This window comes from Phascolarctos cinereus, unplaced genomic scaffold, assembly GCF_003287225.1.
Source record: "Phascolarctos cinereus isolate Bilbo 61053 unplaced genomic scaffold, phaCin_HiC Scaffold_4;HRSCAF=312, whole genome shotgun sequence".
In the NCBI taxonomy this organism is placed as follows: Eukaryota; Metazoa; Chordata; class Mammalia; order Diprotodontia; family Phascolarctidae; genus Phascolarctos; species Phascolarctos cinereus.
Window position 1 is genome coordinate 406,187,888 of NW_027555847.1, and position 19,109 is coordinate 406,206,996.

Genomic DNA, 19,109 nt, shown 5'->3' on the forward strand with positions numbered 1-19,109 from the left:
GCATTTTTGCGAGCCCTTGTAGAATATACCAGTGATAGTACGGAAAAGCGAAGGTTACAAGAACTTTGCAGCAAACAAGGGGCCTCTGATTATAATCATTTCATACGAGACTCTTATGTCAGCTTGTTAGACTTACTCCATGCTTTTCCAACTTGCAGGCCACCTCTTAGTCTGCTGCTAGGTAAGTGGTTACTTTTGGATTAATTGGTTTAGGTCTTTGAAATTTCACATACTATATGGATAGGCCCTTTTTGAAGAAAGGGAAAATTACTGTTCAGTTACTTCTTAGTCCTTAAAAATTTCAAGAGCCAAAGTTGGAAAATGTTAGAAATGATAAGTATCCTTGTAGTTTATCTCAAAATGATCAGTACCCAAGGGAAAAATAGCCTTCTAAAAGTGAAAAGAGTATGGGAGGGAAAAAAAACCCTCATTTTTTTTTTTCAAATTCAATATAGCTATAATTTTCTTTTATAAAAAGTTCCAGTTTTTGATGAATCTGAATTGTTAAATATTCCTAATCCTTTCTATTTTGCCAGTTTTCTACAAAGTTCTCTTAGTCAAATCTTCACAAACATTTTAACAATTAGTCTTTTCCAAAGTACCCAAAATTAGACTTAGTTTATCAAGAACTTAAGTATTATCTACCTAGCACTGTGCTAGGTGCTCTGTGAGATTAAATACACAAACAAATATTTGTCTTCAGGGAATTAAAATCCCATTAAATAAATAAAATAAAATCTACCACCCCCCCCCAAAAAATAGGTAGTCTTAGTCCAGAATATTTTTGATCCAAAATGGACTTTGATTTTGAACCAAAGGTAAAACTAGGGTCCTTGACATTCCTCTAATTTACAAGACACTCTTGGACTCTATATTATGGATTTTAACTAAAGTAAAACTGCTGTCTCACGAACGTCATTGTCACATTACCATTGCTCACTGTAAATTTTAACTTAATCGTATTCTGAGAGTCTGAAAGCTCATATTGCTGATTTAGCATTTGACTACTGAAAAATGAAGAATAACGTGAATTTCACAGTTATTTACTAATTGATAATCATAATTTTTAAAGTCCTCCATGTTACCGTCAGAGTGTATAATTCAATAAAAATTGGCCAATATCTTATAATTTTTTTTCTCTTAAATTCATGGTACTTCTGTTAATAGGAGCTAGTATTTTTTCCCCTTTTTCTTGGGGGGCGCTGACTTTCCTATTTTTATTTTATTTGTATAACTTTTTGTTCAGTCAACTACATCCACTGGTATTATCTTTGTTATGTTTAGAAAGAAAATACCATTTTTAATATTTGAGAACTATTTCAGTCTCAACATTTTTTTTCTCTTGAGTTTTATACCTTTAGCATTAACTTTGATGCCTCAGTTTTCCTCACCCCACATATCCAGTTAGTTGCCAAATCTTGCTTTTTTACCACCATAGCAACCTCTTGCGTCTGACTCTTTCTCTCTTCTCAGCCACCACCTTCAAGCCTACATTACCTCTTTCCTAAACTATTGCAATGACATACTAATTGATTTTCCTGCCTAATGTTTCTCCTTAATCCAGCCTATCCTGCACTCAGCTGCCAAAGTGATTTTCCTTAATCTGACCATATCACTCCATGCTTTTGGGAAGAAACATAAACTCTTATTTGTCTCTTAAAGTCCTCCTGGCCCCCACTTATCTCTCATTATACATTACTCCTCTTCACATATTTTTTGATCCAGGCAAACTGGTCTTCTCTTTTTTTTCTTCATATGTGGCTCTTCATCTCCCATCTTTACACAGTTAGACTATTCATTCCTCATGCCTGGAATATCCATCTCCTTTATTTCTGCTTTACAGCACCCCTTACCTCCTGCAATATGAAATTCAAGCAGCATCTTTTTCATAAAGACTTCCTAATCCCCTCAACTTCTAGTGCTGTCTACTAGCTACTTTGTATTCAATTACCATGTAATATATATATACACATATGCATCATATATTTATATACATACACAGAAATATAAATACACACATATATATATATATATACATACACACACACCAACATTATCTCTTCTGATAGAATGTAAGCTCCTTAAGGATAGAAACCGTTTGTTTGTATTTGTATACTAAGCATTTAGCAAAGTGCATGTCACATAATAGGCATTTAATAAATGTTTGTTGATAGATTAATTGTACTTTTGTGGGTGAAATTTAACAAGATGGTAAACTGAGACACATTTCTCTGAGCAAGATAATACTGTATTCACAGGGCCCAAATTCTGAGAATAAAGTGGGTCAGTGACTGCTTGAGTTTCTAGCCAAAGACCCCAAGCAAAAGGACAGTTCCCCAAGTTTAGCAGAATTCCTTGAGGCAAGAATTAGAACAGTGATAAAGAAAAAAACTGGATTTCTAAACAACCCATTACAGGCCAGCAGAATTCTGAGCTAAGTTTGGAGACTTAGATCCATGACTGAGGCAGTTATAGGACAAAATCAATTAACTGTAAATTGGATCTATAAGAAAAAGATTCAGGATCGATTTTGATCTCAGTACTATAGTAAAAGTGTTGTCAACCTGAAAACTAATACAGTACACAGATTTTGTGTCTTGGTCCACTTTTTTCAGTGATTCCTATAGGGATATAATTTCTCCAATTAGTCAGGGTCACTAAGGGTAAGATGTTGCTGCCTTTGGCCTCCTGATATGTGCTAGTCCAGTTCCCCCAGGGTCACATTTCCTGGACCTGACTAGTTCCCTACTAATGTGAAACAGCACATTTGTGGAAAGAATAGCAGCTGTACCCAGACTGACTTTGTTTCACTTAGATTTTATATTAGGGATGAGAAGAGGAAAGATGGATCAGCTTCTATGGTGTTATCCTCATCCACTACCTCATGCTTTATACATTTAGGCCTTTGGCTATCACAGTTGGTTGATGGGGTGGAAGGGGCCTTGTTAACCTTAGAGATTATCATTTTTAGTGCACAGTTACAGCAAGTTCAGGCATTAAACATTAAACAAAGTTGTCTCAATATATTCTTAATAATGCATGAACATTTGTCTTTCCCTCAGATGTCTTGTACATGGTTATGCTTCTTGTGGTGACATCACACATGATGAAAACTGACACCTACCTTGAGTCACTTTATGTTAGGGTGCAAAATTACGATCCAAATATATCCTACTTCTGATGATTCTCATCAAGTATTTAAAAAAACATCTTGTAGGAAATGCATGATTAAAAAAAGAGATGGGTTGGTCATGTCATGATGGCAAGGTGTGACAATCATACCCAAGGTACATCTGTATCTGCATCATGTTGAAAGAGATCTAGTCACACCTTCTAGACTATGGATTATCATCCTGTAGCAGAGGTCTCAAGCCCCCTCCCCATATTTCTGAGCGCTTTGGAAACCAAATTATAATGTAATTGGGAAATCTTTAACAAATAAAAATACAATAGAACATAGGTGATGTTAATGTTCTAAGTCAGGAAGCAGCCCACAAGGATACTTATGTATGGTTTAGTGCCACTATTTTTATTTCAGTTTGACACCACTGCTCTGGAGGAGTAATTTGATCCCAGGGATCCAAATTAGTGGATATCAAAGGGCCAAGAACTAACCAGAACTATAACTGACCAGCTTTGGAACCTATCCTTACCACTGTCATTGAATGAAAGGAGAATCAGTACCAGGTGACTGTCCTGCATTGTGGTCTTTGTAGGCTAAGAAGAACATAGTGTTTCATTGTCATGCAGACTGTAGACGGAAGGATATTTAGTGTAATTTCTCTAGAGGAATTTCATGAGGGCTTAGACAAGAGTTTTTTTAGAATGAGATCAGTCCAGATCAATCCACAAATATTTCTTGAGTGTCGACCATGTCAATTACAGTCTTCTATTATAGGAAATGTTGATATAAATAAGATCACTGTTCCTTTTTAATATTGAAGAAATTAATTATCAACAACTTTTTTTTTTTAAAGAACATCTTCCCAAGCTTCGAGCCAGACCATATTCTTGTGCAAGGTACTGTACTTTGTATAAAATAGCACTGTTCTTCCAGAGTTTATCGTAGTCTTCAAATGTTGTATAAATAAAAACGATTTAAATTAAAATTCATTTCATCATATGTTGAATGCTTGCTCCATGTTAGAGACTATACTTGGTGCTCAGTATACTAAAATAAAAAGAAGGACTTTTTTGTTTGTTTGTTTTAAGGGATCTACAGTTTCAAATATCAAAGAGATTCCCATTATCAATAGCATAAAGTCCACATTCTGCAACCTGATGCCTTTTTGTTCACTCTCTACTCCTTTGAGGAATGGATAAACAATAAGAACCATTTAACTGAAAATAAGTTTTTTCTTACCTGTTTCTTCTTTTACTTCTAAAATACTACAAGAATCTAGAAGGGACAGAGTTACATTGGTGGGAATTCAGGGGAAGAAGAACATAGAGAGCACACAGTTATTTTGATTTTATAAAAAGAGATCATTTCATATTATTTATCTTGACCTATAAAACAGAAGAAAATCTTAGACCTTTTTTTCTGGTCTTTCTGTTTTGAACATTTTGGCTTTAAGTTTTTGGTTTTGTTTTGTTTTGTTTTGTTCTTCAAATATCAGTAGTCTCAGTAAATGGGAAGAGATCACTATCTTATGAGGACCCATAAAATGCACATGTTAAAAACAGTCCTAGTAAATTCTGAATCATTTTTCATGTAGTTTCTTTTTTTAAAAAATTTTATTTATTTTTTCTAAACCTAAGAAATAAAATATTTTCATAATAGTAGAATAGGAAAAAAAAGATGGTTGCAAATCTATTACATACAACTTGCTATTTTTTAAAAATATATAATAAAGTTAGCATGTGACTTTGTTTTTCCTTTTTTTCTTCTCCTTCCCACACTACCCTCTTCCTTCCCCTCGCCCCCACACCGAGAGATGGCTGTCATTAGACATAGATATGTGTGTGTGTGTGTGTGTGTGTGTGTGTGTGTGTGTGTGTGTGTGTGTGTAAAACCATTCTATATATGTACTTCTATTTATCAGTTCTTTCTGTGGATGCAGAAAACGTCTTCCTTCATACGTCCTTTGTAGTTAATTTGGGAATACATAATAAATCACAATAACTGTGCAAGTCAGTTTTCATAAATATCACCAAATCATGAAGACCAGACAATTGGAAATCTTTCTGAATGTTATCAGTAGGTCTAAAAACTCATCTAGGAAAGCAGTACATGTTTTCATTCATAGAGAACAGACAGATATATAAGAGTCCATAAGTAAATATTACTCCCCCAAATGAAACTACCTTGTTTTCTATATAATAGTTCAAATATAGAACTGATGACTTTCTGCTGTCTGTATCTTTGCAGCTCCTGTTTATTTCATCCAGGGAAACTTCATTTTGCATTTAACATTGTAGAGTTTCTGTCCAGTGTGGAACCTGTGACTTTGCGAAAAGGAATATGTACGGGCTGGCTGGCCGTAATGGTTAACTCAGTACTTCAGGGAAATGGAAATGTCTCACAAGGAAATGATGTTGAAGCTAGCTTTCCAGAGGTACTTAAAATACTCTTAAGATTTTGTCATCCTTAAGAGAATTATTCTTAACCTGGAGAAAAGATTCCTCTTTTATTCTACATTGTTGCCTTCAGGTTCTGAAGAAGAAAATATACACTTTTAATTTAGTATCTTGATAATGAAAACATAAAATATATATTTGAAATGTGCATTCTTTATTGTTGTTATCAAATTCTGAAGTTAAAAAAATATGCATTTATTTGAATGCCAGCTATTCTAGGTGCAGGAGAATATTGTCATATTTTATACATATTCTCTGAGTCTTACTTTTCCCCTTGGAAAACAGAGTTCATATAGTATGATTTCTTTTTCTGCTTTCCTCTGTTCTTTATAGTCTTAGAAAGAGTTTTGATTTTTTTTTCCTATAAGAAATTATTTCAGGAAGAACAGAATGTTTACTGTACAAAATGACTCAAGGGTTTCATCTTTTTCCCTCCTCCACTGACCCTTTCCCCCTTATCCCTAATACAACAAGTTTTAAGTTTGCAGTATAACTTAAGTTAAACTTTTAAGACGTTCTTATATAAACATTAGAGATTACTAGCAAGTCCTAGCAAGGATGTTAGACTGTGGTCTTTTTACTACTTCTTTCCCCCTTTTTCTATTATACTTTTGATGTAAAGAATCAAAAGCACCGAAGAAGATAGCTTATTTCATTAATCCACAAATTACATTTACATCTGCTTATTGGCCTCTGTGACTAGTTTATACATAGTTACGTGACCCTTAAGCACGTCTTCTGCAATGGACTATTGGTCATTGAAATGAGGGAGTTTTCTCAGGCTTATTGTAAAGTCCTCAGTGTATTTCTTGTCTTTATGAGATGTGATTTCTAGTTTTATCTCGTGACTATTTTACTTTCTATAAAGTACTTGAGTTGGAAAGTGCTTATCCTCTGGGGAGAAATTAAAAGACTTCTTGTGTAGATGTGAGAGTCCTTGGGGATGACAGCTGCTGGGTAATGATGCCTTTCTCCTCCATCTTCTCTTTTCTGGACATAGTGCTTTAATTAGGGAGGAATTTTACAATATATTTTTGTTCCCAAAGAAGTTGTTCCATCATGTACACTTATTGGGCTTCCAAGTCTGTTAGGCTGATGTGAAATGATAGGAATCTGAGAATTTGTGCTTCCTTTACTAAAATAAATTACTGTAGAACTGACCCTGAAAGTTTTAAGTTGATTCCTGATACCTGTCCTTATGAGTATAAAAAGTAAGGAGGAATTGTAAAATTAGGCATGGTGTTCTAACAAACATAATGAGTTAGGGGGAAAAAAATGAAAAAAAACCATGCTATTTTATTAGATTGCCCCAGCAATACAGAGAAGAAAAGGAAGAAAATAATGTAGACATTTTTGAAAACAAGAATTTTACTGGGATTACCAACACTTCTGTTCCTTTCTGCAATATAAATCAAGTATTAGTTTAGTGTTTAGAAATTTTGCATATAGTAATGGTCAAGATAATTTTTCACATAAAGTGCATAGATATTGACATATATTAAAATATTTATCTTTAGTTAACTGCAATTTTTTGTTAAGAAATCAGTGCTTAGATTTGACAGTCAATTTTGCATTGCTAATTCAATGCAGTCTAATAATGAATTTAACAAGTATATTTTCTCTGGATTAAAGAACGAAAAGCAAAGACAGCTCCACATGCTTTAGGCAGATGCTTCTAATGATGTACTTACCGCCAATCAAAAAGATAATCATTCAGTCTATGATATAACACACATATCTATATTTTTTCATTTCCTCTGTGACCTTGGGTTTCTCACTGAAATACATTTTTATACTCTAGCTTGTAAAAAGAACAACTTGATTAATTTTTTGTACTCAATACCCTTTCTTTACTTAAAAATGTAGTTTATTTTCATTTTAAAAACACAGTTGGTATTTAGGAAGAAAAATAGGAAAGCCTTCCTGCTTCATTTTTATATGTCTCTTTTCTTTCATTGTGATGAATTTGTTGATGATTTCATTGAGGTTGATGCTATTGTTTTATTCAGAGGTAGTTCTTAAGAAAAGTGTATTTTCAGATTTCATTACCTATTGTTGCTTTGGACTTCCTTTTCCTCCTTCTCAAAGGTATTCTTTCAATTTTGTAATTATATTTCTTGATTTTTCAGATCTCCATCTTTCCTCATACCACAAACTCTTTCCGATTACCCAATGATCCTTCAGTACCTATTATAATGATTGGTCCAGGAACTGGCATTGCACCTTTTATTGGTTTCCTACAACATAGGTATGTTCTGCCTTATTTGATATTTAAAGAGCAATCATGTTTTTGATTAATGGGAAAAAAACTAATGTCTTCTAGTGCACAGTGGAAATTTTATAAGGACTTTCAATTTTATTTTGTGGGTAACTTTCTTAGCAGTTTTTAATAACATTGTACTTTTCTTCAAAATTCTTGAAAAACATTTTTGATAATCAAATGTAAAGCATAAGTAAATGCTAATAATTTTAAAGGATAGCAGCTATTCAGATTGCATTACAGAATTTTCAGTCATGAATGTGTTTTTGTTTTATGAATGAGCAATGTTGATTTACCTTGCCACATGTTGCTTTTATCCATGCATTTCAGTTTTTTATTCTGGTGTGGTCAGTGCCCCCTTTCAGATACTTTTTCATGTTATAGAATTCAAGACATTATCTCTGGGATCCTTAACATCATTTATAAATGGTACCTGGATGAGATCCCATTATTTCAGAGACTTCATGAAGAAATATCACCATTAGTCATTTTCAACAGTTTGATTAACAATATCTAAACAAAACTTTATGATGTTGAGACCTGTTAGTAGTACTTACCTCTATATATGAAATAACACCCATGCACTGTATATAGCTCATATATAGAGTGGTTTTCTTTAAAACACTGAGGTAGCTTGGCATAGAGGATAGAGAGGTCTCCTAGGAACTAAGAAGTTAAAATCCTTCCTCTAACCCATACTGGCTGTGTATCCCTTGGAAAGTCAGAAAAGATTCCTACAGTCCAAATCAACCTAGAAAATCAAAAATTGACATTAACAATATTGTACTTGTATTTGTTTTGTTAAACGTTTCCCAATTACATTTTAATCAGATTCAGGCTACACTCAGGAGGCCCCTGAAGTTGACACCTATTCTAGACAACCAAGTTTCAGAAAATGTACCGACCTGCAATACTAGCGGAACTTCCTGTGTCTTGAGTTCTCAGTACCAGTGAAATCATAGGTACTGGCCCAAGCTGTTTTTTGTAAACATTCATGCTTTGCTCCCTGCCTTCTTTTCTCTTTTTAAGAAAGGAGAGTTCAAAAATGCAAGATTTACAGGTAAAAACATGTTTGTCTCAGTGATGATATACTAAACTCTTGATTTTCTACATTTAGGCTATTTCCAACAAAATTTTAATCCCAGAACAACATCCCCCTGCCACCGAACATTTTCACTGCCTCATTCCACTATTATTAGGGATATAAGGACATAAAAATAATTTCTAATATTAACCTAAGTACTTCATAGTTAAGAAAGGGAGTAGAAAGAATAATTTTACCTGTCCCTCTTCCTTGTGTTTCTCCCCCTCCTTCATCCCTTGAGCCCCCTCCCCCATATCAAACTACAAAATATACTTCAAAGCCAGTGTAATTTTTGGATTATCTATCTCAGTGTTCCTTTAATTCCTTTAGTATAAGTAATTGAAAACTGACTCCAATTGTACTCTTTTTGTAACATATTCCACCAATTTATGAATTATGAATTAAGGTGAATGTACAATGGGGAGTAAGTAATGAAATTTTACATTGTGCTGCTGTGCAGATATGATGTTTGGGCCTTTTCCAAAATGAATTCTATTTCTGATTTTATTTGAAATTAAATAGTGGCTCTTGGTGTCTTATACATCATACAGACATCACACGGCTTTCAAAATAGGCAATAGGAAAGTTGAAGGCAGCCTCTTTTTAATGTCTTTCACACAATGAACAGCCTTAATTTTTTGTTACCTCTCAAGTTTCTCCAAGCAAGAAGTCTTCCTCTCTCTCCCCCCTTGTTTTTTCCCAACAGAAGTAAAAGAAAATTTCACACTCAGTATATTCTGCTGGCTCTTGATAATCTGTGACTTGTTTTTCTTTATTATTCTTTGCCTAATGCTGAAAGTTTGATACTTATCTTCAGCAAATGATCAGTATTATTTCCATTCTCTGTAACACAGCTTTATTTTTCAGTCTTAAAAAGAAATTATGTATCTAGTTGTGATTCATGGTTTAATTTCAAACTGTAACTCAATGTTTAATTCTCTTAAGTTGTTTAAGACAGTTGTATATCTAAACTGTGACACTAATGATCAATAAGCCCACTTTCATTTCATTTATAATGACCTGAAGTATATTTCTGAAATATTTTTAATAAAACAGTTTTAATACTAATTCCCTTCATGGATCACTGTCATGTTAGAAATTTATTTCACAGAATACTATCCAAAGGCTATTATACTTTAAAAAAAGTTTTTGAAGTAAGAAGGAGGAAAAATTATATAGTTCTTTGGGACAGTATAAGGGAGTTTAATTGAAATATGCTTTTTTTGTTCTGCTTCTTTTGAGAAGGTGTATGAAATACTATAAGAAAGGATTTATTTGCAGTGATTCTTATGGACACCAGATTTTTCATTTCTTTGAATGGAATACATCTTGTTAAAAGCTTAAACCGTACTTGCCGGCTAGTAACTTAACCTCAAGTTGAAGTTCAAGCCTCAAGTTCAAATATGACCGAAAGAAAGAACCCAAGAGTTTGAAATGGTCAACATTCTTTAAAAAAAAAAAAAGCAATGGATATTTACTACTAGATGTAAGGATTTGTGCAGAAACTGCAAAGGATATAATCCTTACCAGGAACTTAATGTTCTGATTTAACTTTATATATAAGTAGCAGATGATGTTTACAGAAGATGTATTGCCAAGTCATTGCACGTGTGTGTGCCCCACACATATGTATTCATGCATACATACACATGTGCGCATATGTATATGTGCCTGTGTAGTACAAATAATATTCATAAAATAATAACAGTAACAATAGCGACTAACTGTTATATCCCAGTGCTTTACACATATTTCCTTATTTGATCCTCAAAAGAACCCTGGGAGGTAGGTTCCATTATTTTCATTTTATCTTATGCCATGATAAAGTCTAAATGGATATATAAATATAAATTAAAGAGCAAGAAAAATTATCTCTTGGAGTTATGAAGAGGGGAGGAATTCATTGCCTCTAAAGGACAGAAAGGTTCATGGAAGATAAATTGAACAGTTTTGATTACAGAAAATTTATAGGTTTCTGCACAAAAAAAAGAGTTTATCATGGCATGAGGTATGAGATGTTGGTCTATAGGTAAATTTCTACTAGATTGCTGTCCAGTTTTTCCAGCAGTTTTTGTGAAATTGTTGAGGTCTTTGGGTTTGTCAAACAATATTCTGTGGTACAGTCATTTGTTTCTTTATGCTGTTTGTCTCATACATTCCATTGATTGATTTATTTTTAGACCAGTAACAAATCATTTTGATGATTACTCTTTTGTTATGTATTTTGAAATCTGATACTGCTAAGTCTTCTTTCCCATAGTTTTTCCTCCCTTCATTATTTCCTTTAAGATTCTTGACTTTTTGTCTCTTTAGATGAATTTCATTATTTTTTCTAGCCTGATGAAATAATCCATTAGTAGTTTAATTGGTTTTGCATTGAATAAGTAAATTAATTTATTAAATTAATAGTCATTTTTATTAACATTGGCATAACTTGCCCATGAGCAATTCGTGTTTCTCTTATTTTTTAGGTTTTTCTATTTCTGTAAAGTATATTGTTGTTGCATTCATATAGTTCCTAGGTATGTCTTGTATTATAGCTTATGTAGTTATTTTGAGTGGAATTTGTTTTCTATATTTATATTTTCCTAAATTATTCATTGTTTCAATCTTTAGGTGACTCTTTAGGGTTATCTAAGTAGACTATACTATCATCTGTAGAACTCAGTAGTTTTGTTTCTTCTTTGCAGCTATTTTATTCCCTTGATTTTTTTCTTGCATCATTGTTATACCTAGCATTTCTAATGTTATGTAGTATATAATAGTATAACAAGAATCTTTGCTTGACTTCTGATCTTATTAGGAGAAAACCTTCTACATTTCTCCCTTATGTGTTTGTTTCCTTTTAATTTTAGATGCTATTTACCATATTATTTATTCTCATACTTTCTAGTGTTTTTAAGAGAAACAGATCTTGGAGTGTGCTAAAAACCATTCTGGTACCTATTGACATAATCATGTGTTTTAAAATTGTTTTTGTTGTTGATTTTATATGTTGTGTTTAATTTCTCTTATATTGAAACCCAGCCTGGGTGCTTAGTATAAATCCAACCTGTTTGTGTTATCTTTGAAATATGATTTTGTATCCTATTTGCCAATATTTTTTGCGACAGCTTTTTTAAGACATATTAGTCTGTAGTTTTCCTTCTCTTTAAACTCTTCCTGGTTTAGGAATCAAGACCATTTTTGTATCATAGAAAGAGTTTGGAAAAGTCTTTTTGCAAACAGTTTTCATGATATTGGAGTTAATTGTTCTTTGAATGTTTGATAGAATTAATTCACTTTTAAACACATCTGGTCCTTCAGCTTTTTTTTTCTTTAGAGTTCATCTGTGGCTTTGCTGATTTCTTTTTTGACATTGGATCATTTAAATTTATTTCTTCTGTTAATCTCAATATTTTATATTTGTAATTATCCATTTTATCCAAGTTCCATTTTTATGGGCACATAAGTGAGAAAATAATGTCTAGTAATTTCCATTATTTTCTCTTCATTTGCTCTGAATTTTCACCTTCATTTTTGATATAAACAATTTTTTTCTCTTTTTAAATTACTAGCTAAAATTGTTATCAGCATTTTCCCTCAATTTTATTTGTATTATCTTTGATTTTCAGAATTTCTATCTTGGTTTTTTTTTTTAGTTGGGAGGGTTGATTTGTTGCTTTTCTAAGGTTTTGGGGGGTTTGGGGTTTTTTTTTTTTGCTTTAGTTATATGCCCAACTCGCCGATTTGTTCTTTCTCTCTTTCATTGATGAAAATGTTTTTAGAGATATAAATTTTCCCCTGATCTGGTTCAGACCATTTTCATGTTAGTTTAGGCTCAGTGTTAGATTAAAATAGTTAAGGAAGAGAGGTTTATTTAGCCATGGCATATTTAGACTGGATCTGCCCTGTAGGTCCACCTGTGATGACTCTCATAATCTTAGGGCATACATCAAGTTTGAAGGGCCCAGACACCTTGTGGATAGAACCTTTTATGTCCTTAGGTAACTAGGCAGTCAGCACCAAAAAGTTGTCAGCCAATTGGCTTGAGTGTCCTCTGGTCTTACGGACAGCTTCCTTGCTCTTTAGGGAAAGAACTGTTCAGATTGGAGAAGGGAGAAGAGATATTGGTAGATAGTGATTGTATCATGTTCCATCCCTTAAGGCCAATTTTGATAACTGATTTTGGCCTGACTCAACTGTAATTGCCCATGTTTTAACATCCTAGATTGTTTTCTGATTATGGTTTCCAATTAAGTGAAAGTGTTTTTCCTTCATGTAATTTTCTTTTCTCATACTTTTTCTAGACTAATGAAGAGAGTTTTGCATTTTATAGATTGAATCTTAGCATTTTTAAGTGTGTTAAATAACAACGTGTTATATTTTCATTTATAGGATATGCACAAATTCCAAGTTGGCTTTTATAGTAGTAGATGTTAAAACAGAAACAGTAAATTATGAAATTTTACATTAAGATATTTGCTTTTTAAGTTATTATGACTAGAAACTTCATTGTTTCTTCAAAGTTGTCAAACATTAAGGACATGGGAGTGTGAAATGTTATGAAAAAACTAGTTTCACACAGTTTTCAAATTCTTTGTTTAGTAACTTAGCTAATCCTTTTCATTCTGTGTTTAGAAATTATATATTTGTACATTTTTTTAAAATCAGATTTACATAATGCTTTTTATTTGAAAAGTGAGAAGCTGTCTTTAGGCCTTATGCTATCAACTTTTGTGATCAGGTCTTGAACATTCAAAAGTTAGTTAAATGATTGAAATTCAAGGTAGACATTAAACATGAAATAGAAAAGAAGCAATTTTAAAACTAACTAGCATTCCTTCACAGTATTGTTTAACAGCAGAGAAATTTGGCTTTTACATTATTTCAATATCAAGTACATTATTTTCTTTTTCATTTAGAGAAAAGATCCAGGAACAGCATCCAGGTGGAAACTTTGGAACCATGTGGTTGTTTTTTGGCTGCAGACATAAGGATAGAGACTATTTATTCAGGTATTTCATCATTTGGTATTCTAGTGTTTTACAACTGACCATTGGCTAGTACAACATCTAATGTTCAGCCTTTTAAAAACTAGCTAATCTTATTTGTATGTTATATTTCAGAGAAGATCTAGACCATTTCCTTAAAAATGGAATTTTAACTGAGCTGAAAGTCTCCTTCTCAAGAGATATTCCTGCGAAAGGGAAAGATACCTCACCCAAATATGTGCAAGATAATATTCGCCTTTATTCCCAGCATGTCACAAGAATCCTTCTCCAAGAAAAGGGTTGTATCTATGTGTGTGGGTAAGTGGATTTGACACTAATACATTAAGTGGGAAAAAGAAATTAGTAGTTCTGTAAACATATAACTTTCAGTACTAATTAATTTGTTCACATAACGAAGAGATATTTTCTCAGGCCCAAAAACAGAAGCATTAAAATGATATTTGAGCATACTTTTGATACCTAGAATTTGATACTTAACCATTGCAGCATAGTGGAGAGAAAGCTGGCCTTGTAGTTGGAAGAACTGGTTTCAAGAGCTGCCCCTGACACTTTCTGGCTGTTAAGCAAGTCATTTAAGCTCTTAGGGCAACAGGCATCTAGTTAAAGCTAAGTTTCAGAGAAGGCACCAGTCTTACTAGCCAGGATCCCCTACACCAATGGAATTATATACACACACATAATGTCCTTGACAGGAAGATGGTGATAAAGGTTGACTTTGCCGTATATAAACTATTCTAGCTTATATAAGTAAACCAGCCTGAGGAATATATATGTGGTCTTATATTTTACATGAATTATTTGCTAATGCGAGGGAGGAAATTACCTTCTTCCCCTCTTCTTTAGTGCAGAGTATTTGTGAGTAGACTGACAAGCCTGGAATTTATTTTCTTGAGGAATTATGTCTTTTTTTAGTTTTGTGTCTTGATCCTTTGGTGGAAATCTAGTAATTACCCTTAAATGCAATGACTGTTTTGGTTAACTTATTGATGTTATGGAAATAGATAAGATGTAGTACTAACCAAAACCATTTTTTATCATAGGATGCTCATGTAGAGCATATAACTATTAAGATGTTAAAAGTCTGTATTAAAATGGTATAAATTTTCACCTCAGTCTTCCAAATATGAGCGTCTAATTTTGGTGTTAGGTGAATATTAATATGCAGTTTTAGTACTACTCCTGTTGCATAAAAGAAACTTTAAGTTTTCATCATTATATGACTATTTTGTTAACCTTTCAATAATGTCAGGGATTTTACATTTAGTCCTAGGTGGTCATAGTGAACCATTGGAATTTGTGGAGTGGGAGAGTGATGTGGTTAGGCCTGCACTTTAAGAATATCATTTTAACAGCTGGGTGGAGGATGGACTGGTGTGAGGAGAGACTTGTGGCATAGTTACAGTGTGAAGTGAATAGAACCCGCAGCAGAGTGATGGTGACATGTCAGAAGAGAGAAGGGGAAGGATAAAAAGATACATAAAGCTAAAACTAACAGGCTTTGGCAAGAGATTGGATATAGGGGATGAGTATGAAGAGTCCACAATGACATCTAGTTTGCAAGTCGATAATGATACATGTACCTTACTTAAACAAGGTGGTTGTGAAAGTGAAATGATATAATAGGTATGAAGAATTTGTAACCACTGAGTACTATATAAATGTATGATCACTGTTATTATAGATCATAGTGACTCAGTATAAAAACTGTTAGAGTGATAGCCCTACTTTAAACTCTGACCACATCAGGTTAGTTGGTAGCAGCTCTGGTAACATAATTGGGCCTGGCAGCTATGAATAGCCATTCTGACATCCTCCATGTAAGTTTTACCATGATGTACCCTGTTACAAAATGCCTGTATCAATTTTAATCATCACAATAATGGTCAGATCCAAATTAGGAGACAAAAGAATGTTTTCGGTAAAGTTACTATACCAGTTGACCAGGGGAAATATTTGTAGTGTGTCTGGATTTTGGCAGCATGTTTTACAGTGTTTTATAGCCTCCTGGAAGACAAGATGGAGAAATGTGAACTATGCCAGTGATGTCAGACTCAAATAGAAACAGATCCCTGCCAGCTACATATTGACTTAGAAAACCACAAATTAACATTATCTATGTTGTATTTGTATTTTGTTAAACATTTCCCAATTATATTTTAATATGATTCAGGCCACATTTAGGGGCTTTGTGGGGCACTGGCCATGAGTTTGACATCTCTCAGGTGCGCAATAAGTGGATTTATAACTGGTTGATCAGCAGTACAGGAGTTAAATCAACCTTAATCAGTGTTAATCAAAGAGTTCTCTAGTGACATGTTCTGTTCAGGTAATTTTGAGGTCCTTCCCAACTGTGTATCTGACATTCTGCTGCCTGTCTTGATTAGATTACTGCTGAATTTGCTATACTTGTTAGTAAAGAATTATATCAAACTAAAAATGTTCTTCTTTTCCAGAGATGCAAAAGGAATGGCAAAAGATGTGAATGATGCTTTAGTGGAAATCTTAAGCAAGGAGGCTGGGGTTGAAAAGTTGGAAGCAATGAAAATGTTGGCTACTTTACGAGAAGAAAAACGATATCTACAAGATATTTGGTCTTAAGATATATTTTGTCTGTTTGGAAAGACTCTGAGATCTTTTGAGCCGAAAATATTAGAATGCTTTTTCCCTGTTTTCATATTCTGTGCCAATTATTTTAGTTTTTATATTTCCTGGTGGGACTTTGATATGAAAAATTAACCATTGCAGGAAGCCCTTGTTTAAGATCTTGAATAATTTACTACTGCCTACTCACTAGTACTTCTAGGGTGTTTTTGCAAGTATAGTTCAGTGATTGCAAACTCAGATAGAAACAATGGCCACTAATGCATACATAAGGATCCCTATGGGCTACATATTGACTTAGTTTTAGAAATGTAATAATGTCTATGTTTTATTGTATTCTTGTTTTGTTTAATGTTTCCCATTTTGTTTAATATTTCCCAGTAATGTTTTAGTCTGGTTCAGGATGCACTCTGAGGGGTTATGAACCTCATATTTGGCACTTCTGCTGTGGTTGAGGGTGTGTGTTGTGGCTTCTATTGCTTTCCAACTTTCCTAAATGTAGGGTGAACTTTCCTTGTTAAAACTGACTAGCAAGTATGGAAAAGAGGTTAAAAAGCAATTAACGTGCAGAGGACTTTCTCCTTATGTAGTGAGAGCCAAACAAGCATTTTTAAAAATGAGACATTTGAAAGGGAATTCTTCAACTATCCCAAACATTTTGTAAATAAGTATACTTTTCTTTGCCTCAGGATTTCTAGAAACTGTGTATTAAATGAGCAGAGTAGCCACTTCAGTGATTTGGGCAGTAGTGTTGAATTAGTCCTGACTTTATTTTTGTCAGTTTATATTGCTCAAATTTTTTGATGAGTACAGGATTTTTGTACAAGGCAACCTTCATATTTTATATTTCTAGAAATGTTTAGTATTTTCAAGTTTATATCATTTAGTGGAAGAAAATTTACTATTTCATGTTTTACTTATCAGACAATTAACATTACCAAAGATTTACAGAGGAAAGTTATGTTTAGCATTTATGTATTTCCATTTATGTTATTGTATATGTGTGTAGATATAGGATATATAATATATGTGTATATGATATATTATGTACTATATAATATGTAATATGTTATGCTATATATACATACATATACGTGTGTGTGTGTGTGTGTGTGTGTGTGTGTGTGTGGTGTATGAAATGCCTCTAAAAGCTCCATGTAACAATTTTTATCACGGTAGTACAGTTAACATCCATGATATATGCCAATCATTTTTGTCAAACTTATCTGTAGTGTGTGTCTATATGCACACACATCTATATGCTATCTGTCTATATAAAATATCTTTATATAATGTTGTTTTATTTCAGAGAACATCTGAAATATTGTCATAGTGCATCTTGTTATATTTTATGATCTGCTGTATGTATTTCTGAAGAGAAAAAATACACTTTCATTTGAGTGAGAATATGGTATAGAACTTTTATGAACTGAATGTGATGCTTGCCAGTCTTCTTTAGATTTGTCTACTTCACTGCCAAATTTAGCACATCTTATTCTCATTTCAGGCATCTATTTTAGACAGATTTTAAAAATATGAAGTTGGAAAAACTCTAACTAATACTTATGGTCCAAGTAAAACTGTCAGTTTTGATAAATTCCCTTCCAAACAGAAAGAGCTCAAACTGCAGATTCCTGTTCTCTTATAATCAAGTTTAATTTGGAAGCCATTTACTGCTGTATCTGTCATATCATTCTACAGAGAAACTTTTTAAAGGGTTGTCAAATTTGCTTGTGCCATATTCTTTGAGAAATAAAGGTGAACTGAGGCACAAAGTTCCAATCACCATTCATTTATTAGTAAAGCTAGCAATTGCCAAACTAAAGTTTCTCAGTAGCCAAGGATAAACCAACTGGTTTACTGAGAGCATTTTTATAGTCAATAAAGAGAAACTAATAAAAAATTTATATGTGTATGTGTACATGTACATATATGTGTGTATATGTTCATGAGACTAATAAATATGATATTGATGCATATTCATAGGATTTACAGGAATATAGAAGCATAACAGGAATAGGGAAGTAAATCTTTTGTAACATTAGGCCTGTAGGCATTCCCAACTCCATGTGATTTTAATTAAATCAAAGTTCAACTTTCTTGTTGTCTTGGTATCCATGATTAATGAAGCAATTCATTGATATGCTATGAGAGTGTCCTGGAGTGTTTTTAAGTTTTCGTGAGTCTAAATGAGAATTAACTTAGGTACAAACAGGGAAACTAACACTGAGGAAGGAAAGATTTGCAAAACAAAGGACTTAGGCTCACGGTGTGGGAGAATATTAAACTCTTAGCAACTCCCTAATAAAAGCTAGCTTAATTAAGTTTAATAATACATAGCAAGCCTTAGCTAAAACTCTAGTCTGATTATATAGATTGAGCTCAATTCTCAGTTTGCATTTCTCAGCCGTAGAGTAATTGATAAAAAGAAAACTTCTTTCTCTAGCCATTCTTTTATTAAAACATCATAATGGTATTTTTTTTTCACGTCTGTCAAAGCATGTAGGGTGGCCTTGATTTTAAAAAAATAATAAGGTCTGTTATACAATCTACCAAAACAAAAATAACTTTACCCCGACTTTCTCTTGAA

General features: G+C 33.1%; 1 protein-coding gene across 3 annotated transcripts in view; it reads left to right on the top strand.

Annotated features, from left to right (window-relative positions):
• The window catches only part of MTRR (5-methyltetrahydrofolate-homocysteine methyltransferase reductase), a 40,009-nt gene extending 21,390 nt beyond the window's left edge, over positions 1-18,619 (top strand). For 2 of the 3 annotated variants that reach the window (XM_078153309.1, XM_021004397.2), the window contains exons 9-15: positions 1-181; positions 3,978-4,020; positions 5,372-5,558; positions 7,710-7,828; positions 13,829-13,921; positions 14,033-14,215; positions 16,372-18,619. In XM_078153309.1, coding sequence (XP_078009435.1) covers positions 1-181; positions 3,978-4,020; positions 5,372-5,558; positions 7,710-7,828; positions 13,829-13,921; positions 14,033-14,215; positions 16,372-16,516 — 951 coding nt within the window. In that variant the 3' untranslated portion in view covers positions 16,517-18,619. Of the gene's footprint in view, positions 182-3,977; positions 4,021-5,371; positions 5,559-7,709; positions 7,829-8,671; positions 8,803-13,828; positions 13,922-14,032; positions 14,216-16,371 lie in introns of those variants that run through there. The other variant, XM_078153310.1, reaches the window with a different exon arrangement.
• Positions 18,620-19,109: the final 490 nt, after the last annotated feature.